Source organism: Barbatula barbatula (assembly GCF_947034865.1).
Source record: "Barbatula barbatula genome assembly, chromosome: 11".
Taxonomy (NCBI): Eukaryota; Metazoa; Chordata; class Actinopteri; order Cypriniformes; family Nemacheilidae; genus Barbatula; species Barbatula barbatula.
Genome location: NC_136774.1, coordinates 11,213,955 through 11,231,535, shown reverse-complemented (window position 1 = coordinate 11,231,535; position 17,581 = coordinate 11,213,955). Strand labels below are relative to the sequence as shown.

Sequence of the window (17,581 nt, the reverse complement as noted above, 5' to 3'; positions counted from 1 at the left end):
TATATCTCATCACATCTTACAGTTTTTGAGTCTCCTGCTCGTTCTGCACCATGAGTTCCGGTGTCCAGAAGTCGGATGGAAAGTCAAGCGGCTCTATAGATGGGAGTACAAATGACAGTTTTGGAATGAATGCCGAATCGCAAGGGCCGCCACCACTGAAGAATTACATTTTTCTGACTATCTTCACCTGCTTTTGCCCCGCGTGGCCTATCAACATTGTGGCATTGGTTTTCTCTCTCATGGTGAGTGGAAATGACATAATTTTTTATTATTCAGTGGTTTAGTAAACAAACAATGCAAAGTGTGTCTAAAGGGCTTCCCAGAGGTTTCTTACCCTTGGTGAGCATACCAGCTGCGGTGCCTGAATATTGAATAGTGCAAAGTGTTTGGTCAGGTGTTATGTTCTTGCGGGTTTACAGTCCTTCAGGTTGTGTGATACTTGTGGCTTTGGAATTTGACTGAACCTAATGTACTCATGGTTCAACAAGATATATAAGTGTTATAAATAGACAGAATTCAAGTATCTGTGCAGTTAACATTGTGGCACTCCCATACATGCAATAAATACTGCATTCCCCCCTCACACACATCTCTTTGCTCTACTCGCATGATTCTAGAGACTATGAGAATAACTGATGATATGATTTATTTTGGCATTCATTTGCAGTTGCTCTTTAAGTTTCTCATGTTGTTTTCCAAACCACAGGGTTCTTAAATAGACGAAGAGGAAAGTTTTTTCAGTGGTTTACGCCCATATTTTTCACACCCTAACCTCAGCATGCGAGACCGTTTTTTTACGAATGTCCCACGGCAAACAACAATCAACAACTTGCTTTTTTAATGTCAAAATATATACATTTTACAGGCCTACCTCAAATAGGTCAGTTTTTTCAAACGTTTTGTTGTAGGTGCTCCTACAGCCCCATCAATAAGGCCCACATTTCTCGTCATCAATACCAAACCAGAGAAATGTAATTTAGTAAACTGGATATAATTCAGCATTATACAGTGATTATATATAAAGTAATAATATTAAGAATGTGGATGAAAACTGTTTCAAACTAAGGGGCAGTCTCTAAAATCTAAAATCTAAAATAAATCACGTTTGTAGGCCGTAGGGTTTACATGAAGCTACCGTGATTCATGACACAGACTGTCATTCACCCACATCAGGACGTTAAGATAACTAGTTTTCAAATGCTACCCCCAGTCTACTCAGGTCTGAATGGGGCAAGGTGCAGAGGTTTGCTGTGGAGAGCAACAACTCTAGTTTCAGGTTGACTCCTACGCTGGCGTCTCACGCGCGGTAAAGACGATTACAGCAGCTGTGGCTGCCACAACGAGGCCTGTGAGAAACTAGATGAGCATCACACCTCACGCAACCCTGCTTTTTACCCCCTTACATACTGGGGGGGTTATGCATGTTGCTGTAGCTTAATTGGTGAAGCATCGCATTTACAGGCTGGGTTCATACGCAGAGAAGACACAAACTGATAAAAAATGTATAGCTTAAATGCACTGTAAGGCGCTTTGGATAAAAGCGTCTACCAAATCCATAAATTGAAATGTACCACTGCTACACAAGTTGTTTATCTTTTAGACTGCAGAGATTATGTGCAGCATTTATGCTTTCATGTAGACCTTCTTTGTCCTGTCCAAATGTTAGCGAAGCCAGATCATCTTTGTCTTCCAGTAAACATGATTTAGTGCCAGTGATCTATAAGTCTCAGTTTTCTGTCTGATTTTATTAAGAGGGCGGCTGGCATTATCACTATGCCCGTCCTGGCTTCCTGCTTTATGGGCCAAGCACAGAGGTCTAGTTTTCATTTCGAAACCTGTCACTGAAGATGGTATCTATTTACGCAGAAGAGCATTTTTACATAAAGCATATTAAAATTAAAATAATAACCTTGAAATAAATTGGTGCTTTTTTCAGTTTTCTTCTTTATGAAATAAAAGTGTAAATATTTTTCATTTAATGCATGTGAAATATTTTCAGATTTAAATAAACTTGACCCCCTAAATTTTGCCTTTAAATGATTTGTTGCTTTAACAAAAAACATGAGTTACCGGCTGCCTTAAACATAAAAATATAAGTTAATATAACACTTTTGCATTAGATTCACCAAATAACTAATGTTTTTCACATTGATCAACTCAAACTTACAAGGCAGCCGGGTAACTTAATTTTAAGTTGAAATAACAATTAAATCTTACTTTCAATCCTGTTAATTGTCTTAAATTATTAAATAATATTATGTAAATATTATCATTTGAATTCTTTATGCCTTATTTAGGCATGTCAGTAGATTTGCTAGTTGCAAACCTCATTAAATCAATATAAAATAAAACAGCCCACATACTAGTTTGAATTTTAATATTTAGATACTAGATTCTCTTTTAGCGACCAATTTTGTTTTAGAATTTTTTTGCCGAAATGTGATTTTATTTCTCTCTCTTTCATTGTTGGTCAGTCTCAAAGCAGTTATGATGCAGAAGACTATGAAGGAGCTCAGCGACTGGGAAGAAAGGCTCTTCACATGGGAATCGCCTCTCTTCTCATTGGCCTGCTGATCATTATGGTCTTCAGTATTGTACACTTTACCACGGTACTCATCTGAACAAACTTTCATAAATGTGGTTTTGTATATGCTCATTACTCAAGTATGTTATATAAGTTGACAGTTTTACATCATTCTCTTCTACATCCTATTGTTTAGCGGCACAATTTCTGCACTGTTGTGAGTTCACAAAATATTTGATGACGACCCCAAAGTAAATATGTTCTCTAATCATTTCAACTCATTTCAACTCAACAGAACACAATCTGATCTCGAGCGGATGGGTGTAGCAAGGCGACTACACTGTAATTTGGTGGAGATCAGTTCCAGTGCTCACATGAGGACACTGAGCTAAACCCAGAATGTGGTTTCATTGTGGTGGCACCACGTGCTTGAACCATCCTGGATTTATACGTATTCAATATTTTGAAATGGAATGTATAACAAGGTCTGATTTGCTAACAGCATGGCCAAAGAGACTCCAACATACAGAAACACTATAAGTGTCATACTATTCATCCCAGTTTATAGTGATGTCATGTCTTACTGCGGGCAGCACTATCGCAACGATTTGCATCTTTGTTGTGTATGATGACACCTCAAATGTTGTAAATGTGTATAGAGGTGTGAATCATGTTTGTCCTGAAACATACTAAAATGATGCTTTCATACCAACATCTTACTGATGCTTTTACAGAAAAAAAAGAAAAAACACCCAATGGAATGTTGCACGGGTGGAAAATATAATGTAGCGTGATTGTGTTTTTTAAAGAATGAAATGACTCAATAAAAACTCACTTAACACATACTGTAAATGGCTGTCACACTTTTATAATGGACTGCAGCAAGAAAGATATCACTTTCTGGTGGACTCCCCACTCCCTTTCCTCTTTCGCACCCAAAGTAATCTGCAGCGTTTGGAGTATCCTGTACTCTGATATGTAATATTATAGCCAGCTAAAGTTAAATATAGCTAAATCATTCCCCGGACTTGTGAATCACAGAAATCCTTCTACAGTTGAACGCATGCAATGGTATTCTAGAGCTGGTATTCTTCTGTAAGGGTTTCAAAGTACTGAATATTTATAGTACTGATGCATCAGTCTTACTTAAATAACTAATGGCTAACATGTTTTCCAGGAGTTACCATGATTCAGAGTCACACGCAGGTGGTCCAACTTGATTCTGTTCTCACCCATGTCTGCATATTAGTGTATGTAGTTCCCTCAATAGCTTGTTGTCAGTCATGTTATGACACCGTGAAACTGGACTGCTATAAGGATGTCTGAGTTTAAACTAAGCTGACCGACTCCATCAAAGAACACAACCAATATGTTAAACTCATCAAACTGTCCAAATCTATAATGATAATAATGATTAAATTTAATTAACAATCATATTAACAACAATACAAATTAAAGTCGCTAAATTATTATTTTAACTTGCAGCCTGTACAACAATATTTTTATCTGAAATTTGGCAGAAATATTGTGCGCAGTGAAAAATGATAACTTTAACCAAACACATAACATGAAATAGTCCACTTTAAAATCAGAAAAAAATGATTTTGAAATGGCCATATACTAAAAATACAGTTTTTGCATATACGTTTACACTTAGATAAGTGTATCTTAATAAAAACACATTTTTAATGCACAAAATCAGCGTGTGAAAATAGAGCACTTTAAGTACTTTTAAGTATATCAAAGTGCACTTTTCACCTTGGATTTTAAAGTGATATAGTTCGCCCGGAAATTAAAACCCTCCCAATATAAATAACTTTGTTCCAAAGAGAAAGATATTTTGAAGAATGTTAGCCATTTTCAATTCTGTGACATCGTTGCCTGCCATAGTAAGAAAAATGTAATGGTAGCCTATAGTTTTGTTCCTAAATTCTTAAATAAATCTCACTTTGTGTTCAACAGAGCAACAAAACAAAATATAATATATTTCTTTCCTACTATTGTAGTGGATGATGTCACAGAATATATCTTTCAACAGAACAAAGAAAAGAATATAGGTTTAAAACAACCCGAAGGTGAGAAAACGAAGCATTTTTTTTTATTTTGGGGTGAACTATCCCTTTAATGTCAATGTATAAACGAACGCGTGCTATTTGTATTTCTTCTGGTTATTAAAGGTCTGGGTCATAAGACGTTTACGCAGAATCCGCACTGTTCACGCACGGACGAAAGCCCGATGGTTATTTCCCTACTGAGAGGGCGGAAGAGGTGTGCTTAACATGTAACCTTTTTGGCGACACAATGTGAAAATGGCGTTATGAAAGGAAACTAGCACGAGCAGCGGGCAGATAAAGTTTTTAGCGGTAAGATGCTTCATCATAAGGGAAACTACTACTGACCGAGCTGAAACGGAGATAGACTGCAGTCGCTCGTGTAGGCGAGACCTAAACATAAGAACAGGAAAAACATCGAGGATTTCAAAACATAACCCAAAACACCCAGTCTATCACTTTGTGGGTGTTAGTGATGTTGTATGCAATGACTCAGCGTAATATATAGTCTAATGCAAGTTTATGAAACACAAGGAAAGAAGGTTTCGTTTGGGTATATATTGGTGCCAAAACAACATGCTACTGTACACAGCGGTCAAAGGTTACTTTGCGTACTGTGTGTCGCGGTGTTTGGGAAATGTGTTTACGGCAACTGAGTATGAACAAGATGTCGAATAGTAAGTTTAAACAAATCTGTACTGTGAATGCATGTGAATAAGGATCGGTATGGGGAACACGAGCAGCGAGCGGGGCGGCGCGGGCGACAAAGCGAACAGACGCGAGAGCCGCGGCGGAAAAGATGCAACGCGACCCAAACTGCTGCTGGACAGCGCGGAGGACGGAGACCTCTTTCAAACAGACGATGTCAAGGTGAATGGAGAAAACAAGTTATGGTTTGGGATAAGAACACCTGACACATTTATTAAAGCAAGTTGCAAACTCTTTCTTTATTGGTATTATTTTTCACATTTTAATAAATCGGTTAACTTTAAAAATGACAAAAAATAGTATTGTTCACTCAAAAATCCATCATTTACTCAACCTTATGTCACTCTCAATCTCTTTGACTTGATTGTAAAGAAAACAAACGAAGATATTTTGAAGAATGTTGGTAACCGAACAACATTGGCCCCCAATTACAAAATCAAAATATTTTCTATTGTGTTTCACATACATGTTTTTAATGACACAAGGGTGAATTAAAATATTTTTTTCACTATCCCATTATGAAATGTGAAACTCAAATATCAATAATTGAGACATGAATTCAGTCAAACGAGTACAAATGTGGTGAAAAATATTTGATATAAAGAAATTATAAGTTATGATGACATCACTACTGAAAATAAAGTGTCATTACATGTACTGATTTATATTCTCACAGCTTTCCTTCACGTCAACCCTTTAGTTCAGCAGTTTGTAATTGAAGTCTTGCTTGCTGTCAACTGTTCTTATTATGCTGCATAACATAATAGCTATGCTACGTGTTTATAACTCACACATCTGCCTGCTGTAGTCACCTCATCCATCTTTCCACCTTTCAGGAGTTTCTCGCCTGGCAACAAGATCAGGAGTCAGCCTCCAAAGCCCCGCCAGAGGAAAGACCCACCGTCTTCCGCTGGACCGGCCCTGGGAAAGAGATCTACTTGTCTGGCTCCTTTAATAACTGGGCGAGCAAAATCCCCTTGACTAAGAGGTGAGTGCTGACAGACTGCAGATGATTTGGATGATACGGAGGGCCGTGTTAGTGCCAGAAACACAGCAGGAGACGTATACTTTAAAACTAGTGCTCCCTCCAAGTAAAGGTCCTATGCGTGTTTCCTCTCAGTAATTTGACAGTAAAGGTACCATTTTTAGATTATTGCTCACCATAAAATTGCTCACCAATAATAGATTAGTGTGTTTTCCACTAGGGGTCAGTGTGCACTTACAGTATTTTATGCACAGATTCATGCATTTTGATGTTTTAAGTGCATATTTAGTCAATACATATTTATCTGTATGTGTTTGCATTATGTGCCCAAACTTCCTCCTGACAGATGAAGGGTTTTCTTTTTTGTTAATAGAAGTTTGATTAATATAAATTTTACCTTAATGAAACCAATTTCCCTCACAAATAAAATCCATAAAATGGGAGAAACATTTTAAAGTACACTGTAGTGCTCAGTTACAGTCAACATGATCCAAACACTAAATATATTTTTGTATAATAAAACCCAACTAACCACATTTTCCATTTACTGTTTCCCACACCGTTACTGATTTGTTCTCTTTCTGTTTATACAGTCAAAATAATTTTGCTGCAATAGTTGATCTGCCGGAGGGTGAGCACCAGTATAAGTATTACGTGGATGGACACTGGATAGTAGATCCCAAGGAGGTGTGAGACAGCTTTATACAATACCCAATAAAGTCATTTTAAAATGCAACACATTTGTAAACTTGATCTGGTATTAACATTCAATATAATATTCTTTCTAGCCCGTTGTGACCAATAAGTCAGGTGTGGTGAATAATGTCATTAAAGTGAGAAAAACAGACTTTGAGGTATTCGATGCACTGAAGACGGACTCCGAGAAATGTGCCGACATGTCAGGTAAGTGAGAAAAATACTTTTGTCACTACCAGTGGTTTAAAACCTGTAAAGTAGCTAAAAGAAGTTGCCCGAGGTCCAACTATATACGTTTCCTATCAGACTTATCTAGTTCACCTCCGGGCCCGTACCACCAGGATCCCTACACCAAATCAGAAGACAAACTGCGCTCTCCGCCCATCCTCCCACCGCACCTTCTGCAGGTGCTCCTTAACAAAGACACAGGAGTCTCTGTAAGTACTGAGGTTGTGAGTACTTTAGTTTCCTGAACATATGGCTAGTCACCCAGTCGGGTGTTTTAACCACTGTGATGAAGTGGTTATTTTAATATTTTTAAATGACTCCTAATAAGGTATGTTGTTGTCTTTACGGCAGAATTGATGAGGTTTGGTTATAGTCTTGTGACTTACTCTCTAGCTGGACTCAATAACCCCGTCCCTCCTCCTGGCACCCGTCAAAGTTGTACATTCGACTCTTTGATAATGACAGCAGGACGGGTGTGGGGGAGGTGGAGACTCCCAGCCTAAATTTAGCATTGCAGTTTCTGTCAATAGATAAGATATTCCTTTTTGGGGTTAAATGGATTTTGAAATTTCTGGTTGAAAATTGTTGGGTAACTCTAGACAGCATTGCCTTTTAATAATGTGCTTCTGTGTGTGTTTCAACAGTGTGACCCCACACTGCTACCGGAACCAAACCATGTGATGCTCAACCACCTCTACGCACTTTCCATTAAGGTTCAGTATCACACATTTGGCACTTTTACAAAAATAATTATATAGTAGCCTAATGTTCAAACATTTTTAAAGGTACATATCACCCTAGTGTAGTTCCAAACCAATATTGAGTTTTTAGCGGCATCTAGTGGTGAGGCTGTGAATTGCTAACACTGGCAGCTGCCACAGGTCAAAGATGTTGTCACTTATCTTTGCCGAAGGATGTACATTTATTTACAAAACAGTTTGTCCGTTTAGGGCTACTGTAGAAACATCATGGTGAATTCCATGTAAGAGGGCCTGCGGTGTATGTAGATAGAAATAGCTCGGTCTAATGCTTTATTATGTAAGGTCTTTATACACCTCTGAAGACATAGTTATGTATATAATAGCATTTCTGTCAATAGATACTCCTAAATAGTACACACAGCACCTTTAAGTTCCAAAAACAAGTTCACACTGGCCTTACAAAGGATGACAGAATCATAATGTCAACCCATTGGCCTTTATAGGCATTTGGTTGATTTTGGTTTTACAAACTAAACGTGTTAAACCAGAATTTGTTGTGAAATGCTCAAGCTGTCATGAATTTTGCAGCAAACTCACCTGTTCTGATTTAATCACAAAAAGTGATAAGGGGAGTATCCTGCAGTCATCCTCAATAGGTGGACCGCGGTCCGGACCTTTGCCTTGTTAGATCCGGACCACCAGACATAGCCTAATAAACCATTTAAAACTTTTCACTACTTTGGTTGTTTAAATTGAGCCGCGGATATTCACAACGGAGAATCACATGCTAACATCTCGTAATCGAATTGATTATTATAACAAGCATCAAAGATAAATTTCAAGCAATTTCACTAAGATTTTTGGTATTATTCGGTCAATATTGAAGATATTGTTATATTTTCACAGAATGTTCACAGAATATATGAAGGACTTTTGCTAGGTTTTCACAAGAAGGTTCACTTTTGCTATGAACAACGTCTTAATTGGGAATTGATTTAAAGATAGAAGTAGTTCTGGTAGGAAAGTGAAAAGGTGACAATGGCATGGAAAGGCTAATTTAGTTAGTAACTCTGTTTTCTGTTTATAATTTTAATTGTTATATAGCATTTTAATTGTTACATTTCATTTGCTGTTTGTATGTTGTCAGTATTCTTTTTAGTTTAATGCTTCTAATAAGAGGTCATTCCCCCAAAACCACAGAGCCTATACATAGGCTACATATATCAAAATATAAAATAAATGGCCTGATGAAAGAACACATATTTTATACAGTATATCCAACTGGGCTAAATTGATTAGATATTTTTTATTGTCAAAAAACATATTGTCCGGACCTTTGTTTAGAAGAAAATATAAAGACTTTGAACTTTAATTGAATACCCCTGCTCAATGCATCTACTTTAGTGAAAAAGGAAAATAAGTGCTCATCAGCCTAGCATTTTTTGAAAATTATTTGGGTTTGGACCAACATAAGTAAGTAAATGGCTAAACTAAGTTTTCCGTCAGCACATTTCATTACTCTGCCTGTTTTTCTCCCTCAGGATGGCGTGATGGTTCTCAGTGCTACACACCGCTACAGAAAGAAATATGTGACCACACTGCTTTACAAGCCTATATGAACACAATCCACCTGCCCTTAACACTCTTACGGTATATTCTCAACATTTCTTGTCAAAGAAAGGGACCAAGCCCCAAAAAAACAATCACATGAGTGAGTTTATGTTTGTGTATTTTTGATTGCTGGTGGAACTGTTAGTGTGGAATAGTTGGTTTAAATGTTTTAAGACATTTAGCTGTTTTATTGATTAATTAATTATTGTAACACATTTGCCAAATGTAAAAATATAATTTTTGACTTCTTACCAGCATCAGGAGTAAATAAGTGTTAAAATTGTGTACCTTGAAGAGTTTTCCATGGCTGTGTTTGATAAGAAATGTCATGTTACTCTAAAAAATGATGAGAGGAAAAAAACACGTTAATGAATGGACCACTGTGCTAATAAAGTCATTTATGTATGAGAAACTGTAGAAATTCATTTTCATTCATAATTCAGTGAAAATGCTTTTCTTTTGCTTGTGTGTAAAATCTCATGGCCTAACTGATGATATCATAATCCATGCATGAAAGAGTTAAGATTCACTTTAACTAGCACCTCAACAGCATCTATACTTGATAAGTGTTTTCCAAGACTCCACACAAATAAACAAAATTTACATTTGAAAACAAATCTGTACATTATATTACATGTTATCTCTCTCTTGGTCTACTGTACTTTGTCAACCCCGTCAACTTGACTACATCATTCAGAAGCCCTCCTCAGCCACTGCTTGAATCAAAGAGGACTTGGAATTTTGTAGATTAAGGTACAGTGCTGAAAATTCTACACGATTATATATATTATAATAATACACATTTTAAATCATACTTACTATATTAATATTGATGTTACATCAACTGTGGTAAAAGTAGCCAAATTGTAGTAAGCTTTGCATATACAACATTACATTCTTTTTTATCTTAAGCCACTAAAAAGTCACAATAAGATTTGTGTGATTTTACAACGGTAACATTTTTTTAAATTCAATAGATGGTGCAACCTATTTAGGATATTTTGCTCTTTTATTTCTTAAAAACTGGCAACAACTTGGAAATTCTGTGATTTAAATTGTGGTCAAAAATTCCACCCTGATCTCATACGGGTACATTCACTATAGGCTGAATGTTCAAAAACATTTGCAATGCCTAGAAATAATACGTTTTGGCTTAATACTTGAAGTCGTTTCAATGAATAAGAATATACTGAAAGAGAATTTAAATCTGTGCTTTGCACAGTGTTATTTGATTTAACCTTTAAGTCATTTCTTGGTGTTTGTTTATTTTTATTTAACTTATTTATTTGTCAGGGACATCGTACAAAATACATTAATCTTACGAAAAGATGTTTTGTACCAGAGTTAGCAAAAGCTATTTTCCATCTGCTGTCCCCGGGCAGGTGCACACATTATTAAAACATTGTAAAAACTGTCAATAACACTATCAAATACAAATAATAATAGTTAAGCAATGATCATTTAAAAAAATCAAAATATTTAAATGAAGAACTAATCACAAAACCCTCACAGCCAAAAACACGTACAACCCAGTCAATAACACTTACTTCAATATTACATTTATAGATCTTAAATGTGCTGATGCTGACACAGCTGGTTATCAAGGATGTATTTCTTTACATTGCGAGAGAAATTTATTAAGTTTATAGACAACTTTAGACTGCCTGGGAGTTGATTCCATTGTTTAATGGTTTTAAATGAGAATGCTGTCTGTGCAAAGGCAGAAGATCTTTTCAAGATAGCACAATTTCTCTGAGCAGTAGAGCGGGATGTTCGGTTAGTTTGTTCAGAATACAATTTTATAAATTTTTGCATTGATGGTGGTGCATTATTATTAATAATTTTGAAAACGTTTCTTGGATATCGAATCAGTGAGTCAAAACTTAATATTTTATATTTACTGAGAATATTACAGTGATGATAGCGAGGGGCTTTTCTGTCAAGCACCTTTAACGCCTGGTTATAGACTGATCTAAGTGGGTTGAGTGTGGTCTTGTTGGCCTGAGACCAACATGACAAACAGTAGATGATGTGTGGAGTGATCATGGCATTAAAATACATAAAAGATATTTAAAGTTTCATTGTTACTTTGCCTCTAAAGAAGGGTTGGTTTTTGTTTATACTAAGAAACTCTTACCCTGCCACACACACTACTTTCACAAACTCTTCACAACTTTGTCCAGCATGCCCTTCACAGATGAGTGTGTCATGTAATGTGGAGAATTAAAATAATGTCAAATATTTGTTTAAAAACACAAGCAATAGCGATTCATAGCAATGAAAAACAATGTAAAAATTGAAACAACACAAAGAAGCAAACAGTGGACATCAATTTTTCTATCCCACAGTAGTGTGTATGTCTATCTGACCGTTCTGAGTGCGACTTTACCTCTCTGAAAGTATTTTTGAAATGTAAAAAAACAACACATTTTATATCATCACAAATAAGGGTTGCTTATATTGGGTGCAGCTCAGCATCCAGAGAAAATCTCAGCTTTATTAACTCACACAGCAAAATACAAAGTCACTGAAATTTAAAATGTTTAAAAAAAACCTGCAGATAGATCGAGAAAGCTGTTACTCCAAATGTTTCCAGGCCTTGCAAAATTCTTGTCTGTATTCGAGAAATTATTGTAGCAGCTGTGCAAATGGAAAACACATGCTGATGTTCCCAAGTTTCTCTCTGCCACAGTTACATGTGATTTGTGCTTTTTGTGTGCGAGTGTACACATTTTGTGTGTGTAATAACCCAAATTGGTTTATCATTGTCACCCACCCATCAAGGTTATATTATGCTATAAATATTTAGCCGCAAAAACACCTATCATTCTAGTCTTGGAAGTCTACCATGAAAACCTTTTTACCTCTTTTGTTGCTGAGTGCCTGTCTGCCCGCCTGTGAGTATACCGTAAATATGTTGTACCATCTAACTCCTGGAAACAGGCAAATTATTTAAATTGAATATGTTGTATAATGTCTGCAATGCAAGTATTTAAGGTATAAAAAATCGAATCTGAATGAATGAATAAAAAACAGGAGTTGTTCTTAATATTTCTCAATGGTTACGCTTACCATATTAAAGACCTATTGCTTTGTTTTTTACATATATAGGGCAGTCCTTTTAAAATGACTTGTAAAACCTTAAAAATATATACACCTTTCCTGTGGTAATATATTTTGTCATCTGTCCAAAAGTTGTATTTGTGCTGTTTCTCAACTTTGATCAAATACGTTCATACTGCTATGATTTAAAGTTTTAAAAAGCCTTCTACCTATTTCTGTACATTATTGTCCATTTTAAAGAGTGTCCAACAGTTTTATTTGTGCTGTTTCTCAACTTTGATACAATATTTCCATAATGCTATAATTTTAAGTACTTTTAAAAAGCCTTCTACCTGTTCCTGACATAGGCCCATTATTGTCCATTATAAAGAGTGATGTACAAAAATGTTACAACATCAATAGAGCAATTTAAACTTTTTTTCTAACTTCATGCAGGTTCAATTGAATAGTGGTTAAATAAGATCTGGGCATTTTCTCGGTTACAAGAAAACTCTACACTGTGAAATGTTTTGTAAATAATCCTAAAATAATATTAAATAATTGGTTATTTAATCAAACCAACCAAAATCATTGGCGTGCTTGCACAAATGCAAGACCAACAGAGCCCAACACATTACAAGTAGAGACCATAGAGACCATTATAGTTTCGATTCCCATTATAACGGTTCTGTTATGGTTTTTGTTGGATTATATCAGAAAAATGTTAGAAGTAAAACTTGTTTTTTAAAAACTTGTTTAAAGCAACTATACCTGAGCTGTATGTCTGTGGCTATTGATTCCATCCTGACCTGTTAAACAGTGATTCAACATTAAATCAGTAATTGTTGCTATCTGGGTGGCATGGTTGAGAGTAAACTGTATATCAAGTAAATTGTCAAATAAATAAATGACCTCATGTTGTGTTTGTGAAATGTAAGAAAAAAGAAGAAAATTAACTTCAGACTTAAATAATAATGCTCTTTCATGTTTGTATTTCATATTTGAATGACTTGTTTAAGATACAAAAACAAATATACAGTATATATATGTATATATATTAGGCCCTAAATTGCCTTTAAATGCATGCAAGGGCACTTAAATAAAATGTCAAATTTAACATAGCTTAATAAAATAGACAATATACTGTATAAAGGTAGTGTGGGCATGTATAAATGACTATTATATATAATATTATTAGATCTAATCAATTGTAAATGATTATCAAGCACTGCTAAACTGTTATCGTTCAACAGTTCTGGCGAGCATAGACTACCGTGCGCTGTGGCAGTTCAGGACTATGATCCTCTGTGCCAACCCTGACAGCTGGCCTGTACTGGACTATGCTGACTATGGGTGCTACTGCGGCAAGGGAGGCTCGGGCACAGCGTTGGATGAATTGGACAGGTTAGGTTTAAAGGTCAGATTATAGTGGAATTAGTAGATAAACATGTACCAGTACGCCACCACTTCTGTCTGGTTATTCTTAGAAAAACTGATGATGAAATAATGATTTATTTGAACGGTCCATACTTTGAAAACTGCATTTTAAACATTACCTTTAAGTAAATGTACTGGCAAAAGTTTAGATTTTGGTCTTAAGTGTACATTCTTGATACAATGAACATTGTTTAGCACAACAAGTCAAATGCATGGTCTATATTTGTAGGTGCTGTCAGGTGCATGATGCGTGCTATAGTGATTCATGGCAACAAGATGACTGCTTTGGTGTTTTAGACAACCCCTACACTGAAAGTTATTCCTACGCATGTGATAAGGCAGCAAAAAAGATCACCTGCAATGGTAAGGCACTATACTCACAAAATAAATTGTGTCCATAGAGATCATTTATAATCTTTTTTTCTTCAAATTTGGTACAAAATATGAATTGAAACATTCTCAAACGTTTAATCATGACACAAGGGTTATTAAAGGAAGATGCTACACCTTCTTGTTTGTAGTCAACCTCAGGAGGGCAAACTAAATTGAAATGCATCTGAATTGCATTTTCTCATGAAAATAATCGTGACCAAGCTGGACTGTTGTTTTTGTTGCTTGCAGCTGACAAGAATCGCCCCTGTGAGATGTTTATCTGTGAATGTGACAGAAAGGCAGCCGAATGCTTTGCACAAGCTGGTTACAACCCGGAGTACAAGGATTATCCCAGTAAAAACTGCAAATGATCTGGTAATCCAGACAGGTGTTGCTTTTGTGGGCAAAGACACTGTCATTTTGTGTCATTAAATAGAAAAATCTCATCTAACAGCTTTATTATTTTTCATGAATAACATGTATATGTACTGTTTGTGTATATATTCATACCATTATAACTCAAAATAAAACGCTACGTTTGCAGGTTAGGTTCAATTACATGTGATTGATGATACAGAACATACATATAATCATTTACAATATTTAAAAACAACAAATTAGTTGTAATCCTGACCAACATCCATCTATAATAACATTTAACTTATTTTTATCCGTGAGATATTGTTTGTCATTGGCTCTCGGGTTTGCCCTCACAGATGTAAGGGTAATAAAGCGTGCAGTCCGCATCATTCCAAAGCCTCCGTTTGTCCACAGTGATCCGTGCGTGAAGCTGCCCACAATCCTCACCGTTAACACGAACGTCCCAGTCATCAGGCTGACCCTCGTCCCAGTAGCTGAAAGAGAGTTTAATGGATATATAAAAAGAATCATAAGTGCATTTGTAGGTTTTAATACCAATAAACTGTCTACATTCTTACTGTTTGGTAGCTTTAAAATCCGTTCCATCTACCCAGGACCACTGCCCCTTCTCTTTCTCAACAAGCCCTATCCAGTAGCTCTCATGCCGCTTTACTATTGAAGAAAGGAAGTCCTGGTTTAAAGACACAGACAGTCACATTTAACCTCACATAAAACTCCCAAAATTAGGATGCTTAATTGTATGCTTTGGTCTTACAAGTTCATCCAAGTCATTAACAACCACCAAGTGTGAATTTTTCTGGATACAGCTGTTCTCAGCACTTTGCCAGCTCTGCCCGATGGCTGACTGAAAGTAGCAGGAGTCTTTAAAGAAGATCCAGTTTTCCTCACAGGGACCTTTAAAAGCAGCCAAGACCAACACACACATCAAATCATCTATGAATATAATATAAAATAAAATAAAAGAATACATTTGACACACTAAAAGGTAAATGGAAGAAATAATGAATCGAAAGTTCACAGATCAACATAAGCACACAACAGTCATGAGAACAGAAATGCATGCCGGTGTGAGTGCTGTCAAAGTGTAAAAGTGGGATATACCTTAAGAAATAATCAGAAATTTGTGTAAACGAAAATGTAAATTAGGTTCTTCACTCACAATGTAAATTTGAAATGTTTTCTTTTTCGAATTAAAAAAGTTATTGCATCTGGTCTCAAACTTTTAAACCGCTCTTTATGTCATGAGGACTCTTACCTTGTACGATAGACTCAACGGAAAAAAGTGGATTTTCTGGGAGAGACAGAGAGGGAGAGAGATAGAGATTTGAAAAATGAACACTCACAAAATAAAGAAAGACAGAGAGACAGAAAAACTGTCACCAGTTACCAAACTCCTGAGGATTTGAGGCTTCTTTAATAGAGGAATCAATGATCTTGAGAGAAAGTGTAACATCAGCTACCTCCTGACTGACCTGAGACACTGACAAGGAATTTCATTTTACAGAGCAAACATTAACATTCAATAAACCAATGCATTTATTTCATCTGACAACATACGTTTAATTCCTACAGCCACCGTCAGAATGAGCATATAAAGGGCGAGAACACCGCAGATAATGAACATCTTTCTGGTAGGTCTGCCTGAAAGGACAAAAAAAGTTTGACGATACAAATTTAAAGCAAACACGCTCATATAACATGCTCCTTTTCAGCTCATATAAATATTAGTTAATTATTCAAATGTATCATTTAAATAGATATTGATGTTAATTCTCGAAAATAATTAAAATGGACACAGAAATAAATAAATATGTTTGTATAGCTCACCGAGTTCAGGTAAATGTTTTGGGGCAGTGTGGTTAATCTCAGCCTCAGATGAGCTAAACCGGTCATATGTTATAGATTCCATGTTCGAAGAGAAAAAAGCAGGCTGTATGATATATTTGCATCAGATGTTTAAAATGTTCTCTTCTTTACCATTTGCTGACTTTATAATGACTTTCAGCTAAATGTTTCATAGGCTATGTGTAAAAAAACGGAGAGAACACCAAAAATGGAGCAGTGAACAAAGAGACTAAGTCTAAATGTACTATCTGCAAGAGTTTCAAGGACATGCAATGAACTGTTGAATATTAACCTCTATACTGACAAATTTAATCCCCAACACAAAGAAAAAAGATTGTCCACATAGCAATTCAACACACGACAAATTAAACACAAATTAAACAGATTTCTGTATTTCAGTGATTTATTCTCTGACACACATCACTTTAAGTGACAAAAGAAGCAAAACTGTATAAAATATTGCATGTTTTAACATCAAACATAATTTTATGTGATATTTTCTACGGTATATTGAAGTTGTACATTTCATTCATTGAGAACAGTAACATGCGCTCAAAAAAAGAATTTACAATGTGTCAAATCTCACTGTTCAAAGAGACACTGTTTGCTTTCCCTCTTCTGCTGTTGTCCTGATGAGCAATTTCTGTTTTCATGTCCTTGCGCAATGTTGCAGAAAGCAGAATCAACCGTCCTAACATCCCCTAACAGCTCAGTTTCAAAATGTTAGCACTTGCATCTTCAAAATGTGTGTGAACATTATAAAACATGGTATCAATAACTGCATGTGATCTAATCATAAAAATATTGGTCTGTAGCATGCAGACCTGTAGTCTGTAGTATGCCATACATACCAGTATATACAGTTTGGGTATTTCTAACATACCGAAAATAGGATATTTGAACATTGAACCAAAAACTATGAGTTAATTGATCAACTGATGTAATGAGTTTTAACTTCTGAACCTAAATCAAACAGAAATTTATTTTATATATAGAAAGT

General features: G+C 35.8%; 4 protein-coding genes across 4 annotated transcripts; 3 read left to right on the top strand and 1 right to left on the bottom strand.

The window, feature by feature from the left end:
• Positions 1-50: 50 nt before the first annotated feature.
• LOC306900804 (transmembrane protein 233) lies at positions 51-2,621 on the top strand (the record flags this gene model as incomplete). The annotated part of the gene is made up of 2 exons (XM_079468117.1): positions 51-242; positions 2,475-2,621. 2 exons carry the CDS (start codon positions 51-53, stop codon positions 2,619-2,621), a joined length of 339 nt encoding a protein of 112 aa, XP_079324243.1.
• Positions 2,622-4,721: 2,100 nt separating this feature from the next.
• On the top strand, positions 4,722-10,150 carry prkab1b (protein kinase, AMP-activated, beta 1 non-catalytic subunit, b). The gene is made up of 8 exons (XM_079467920.1): positions 4,722-4,887; positions 5,295-5,445; positions 6,120-6,271; positions 6,862-6,955; positions 7,057-7,171; positions 7,271-7,401; positions 7,837-7,905; positions 9,435-10,150. The coding sequence occupies exons 2-8, from the start codon at positions 5,302-5,304 to the stop codon at positions 9,510-9,512; spliced, it is 783 nt and encodes a 260-aa protein (XP_079324046.1). The 5' UTR covers positions 4,722-4,887; positions 5,295-5,301; the 3' UTR covers positions 9,513-10,150.
• A 2,180-nt stretch (positions 10,151-12,330) lies between these two features.
• On the top strand, positions 12,331-14,739 carry pla2g1b (phospholipase A2, group IB (pancreas)). Its single transcript, XM_079467009.1, has 4 exons — positions 12,331-12,401; positions 13,800-13,950; positions 14,213-14,346; positions 14,605-14,739. The coding sequence occupies exons 1-4, from the start codon at positions 12,353-12,355 to the stop codon at positions 14,724-14,726; spliced, it is 456 nt and encodes a 151-aa protein (XP_079323135.1). The 5' UTR covers positions 12,331-12,352; the 3' UTR covers positions 14,727-14,739.
• A 57-nt stretch (positions 14,740-14,796) lies between these two features.
• On the bottom strand, positions 14,797-16,842 carry asgrl1 (asialoglycoprotein receptor-like 1). The gene is made up of 7 exons (XM_079467008.1): positions 16,564-16,842; positions 16,294-16,377; positions 16,124-16,216; positions 15,992-16,027; positions 15,491-15,630; positions 15,294-15,406; positions 14,797-15,209 (listed from the first exon to the last, which is right to left on the bottom strand). The coding sequence occupies exons 1-7, from the start codon at positions 16,643-16,645 to the stop codon at positions 15,044-15,046; spliced, it is 714 nt and encodes a 237-aa protein (XP_079323134.1). The 5' UTR covers positions 16,646-16,842; the 3' UTR covers positions 14,797-15,043.
• Between the last annotated feature and the right edge of the window lie 739 nt (positions 16,843-17,581).

Coding starts and splice junctions, on each gene's coding strand:
- prkab1b (XM_079467920.1), top strand. CDS start 5,302: ATGGGGAACACGAGCAGCGAGCGGGGCGGCGCGGGCGACAAAGCGAAC. Junction 7,402..7,836: donor ACAAAGACACAGGAGTCTCT/GTAAGTACTGAG, acceptor GTGTTTCAACAG/TGTGACCCCACACTGCTACC. Junction 7,906..9,434: donor TCTACGCACTTTCCATTAAG/GTTCAGTATCAC, acceptor TTTCTCCCTCAG/GATGGCGTGATGGTTCTCAG.
- pla2g1b (XM_079467009.1), top strand. CDS start 12,353: ATGAAAACCTTTTTACCTCTTTTGTTGCTGAGTGCCTGTCTGCCCGCC. Junction 12,402..13,799: donor GAGTGCCTGTCTGCCCGCCT/GTGAGTATACCG, acceptor ATCGTTCAACAG/TTCTGGCGAGCATAGACTAC. Junction 14,347..14,604: donor AAAAAAGATCACCTGCAATG/GTAAGGCACTAT, acceptor TGTTGCTTGCAG/CTGACAAGAATCGCCCCTGT.
- asgrl1 (XM_079467008.1), bottom strand. CDS start 16,645: ATGGAATCTATAACATATGACCGGTTTAGCTCATCTGAGGCTGAGATT. Junction 16,378..16,563: donor AAAACATTTACCTGAACTCG/GTGAGCTATACA, acceptor TTGTCCTTTCAG/GCAGACCTACCAGAAAGATG. Junction 15,631..15,991: donor CGTTGAGTCTATCGTACAAG/GTAAGAGTCCTC, acceptor CTGCTTTTAAAG/GTCCCTGTGAGGAAAACTGG.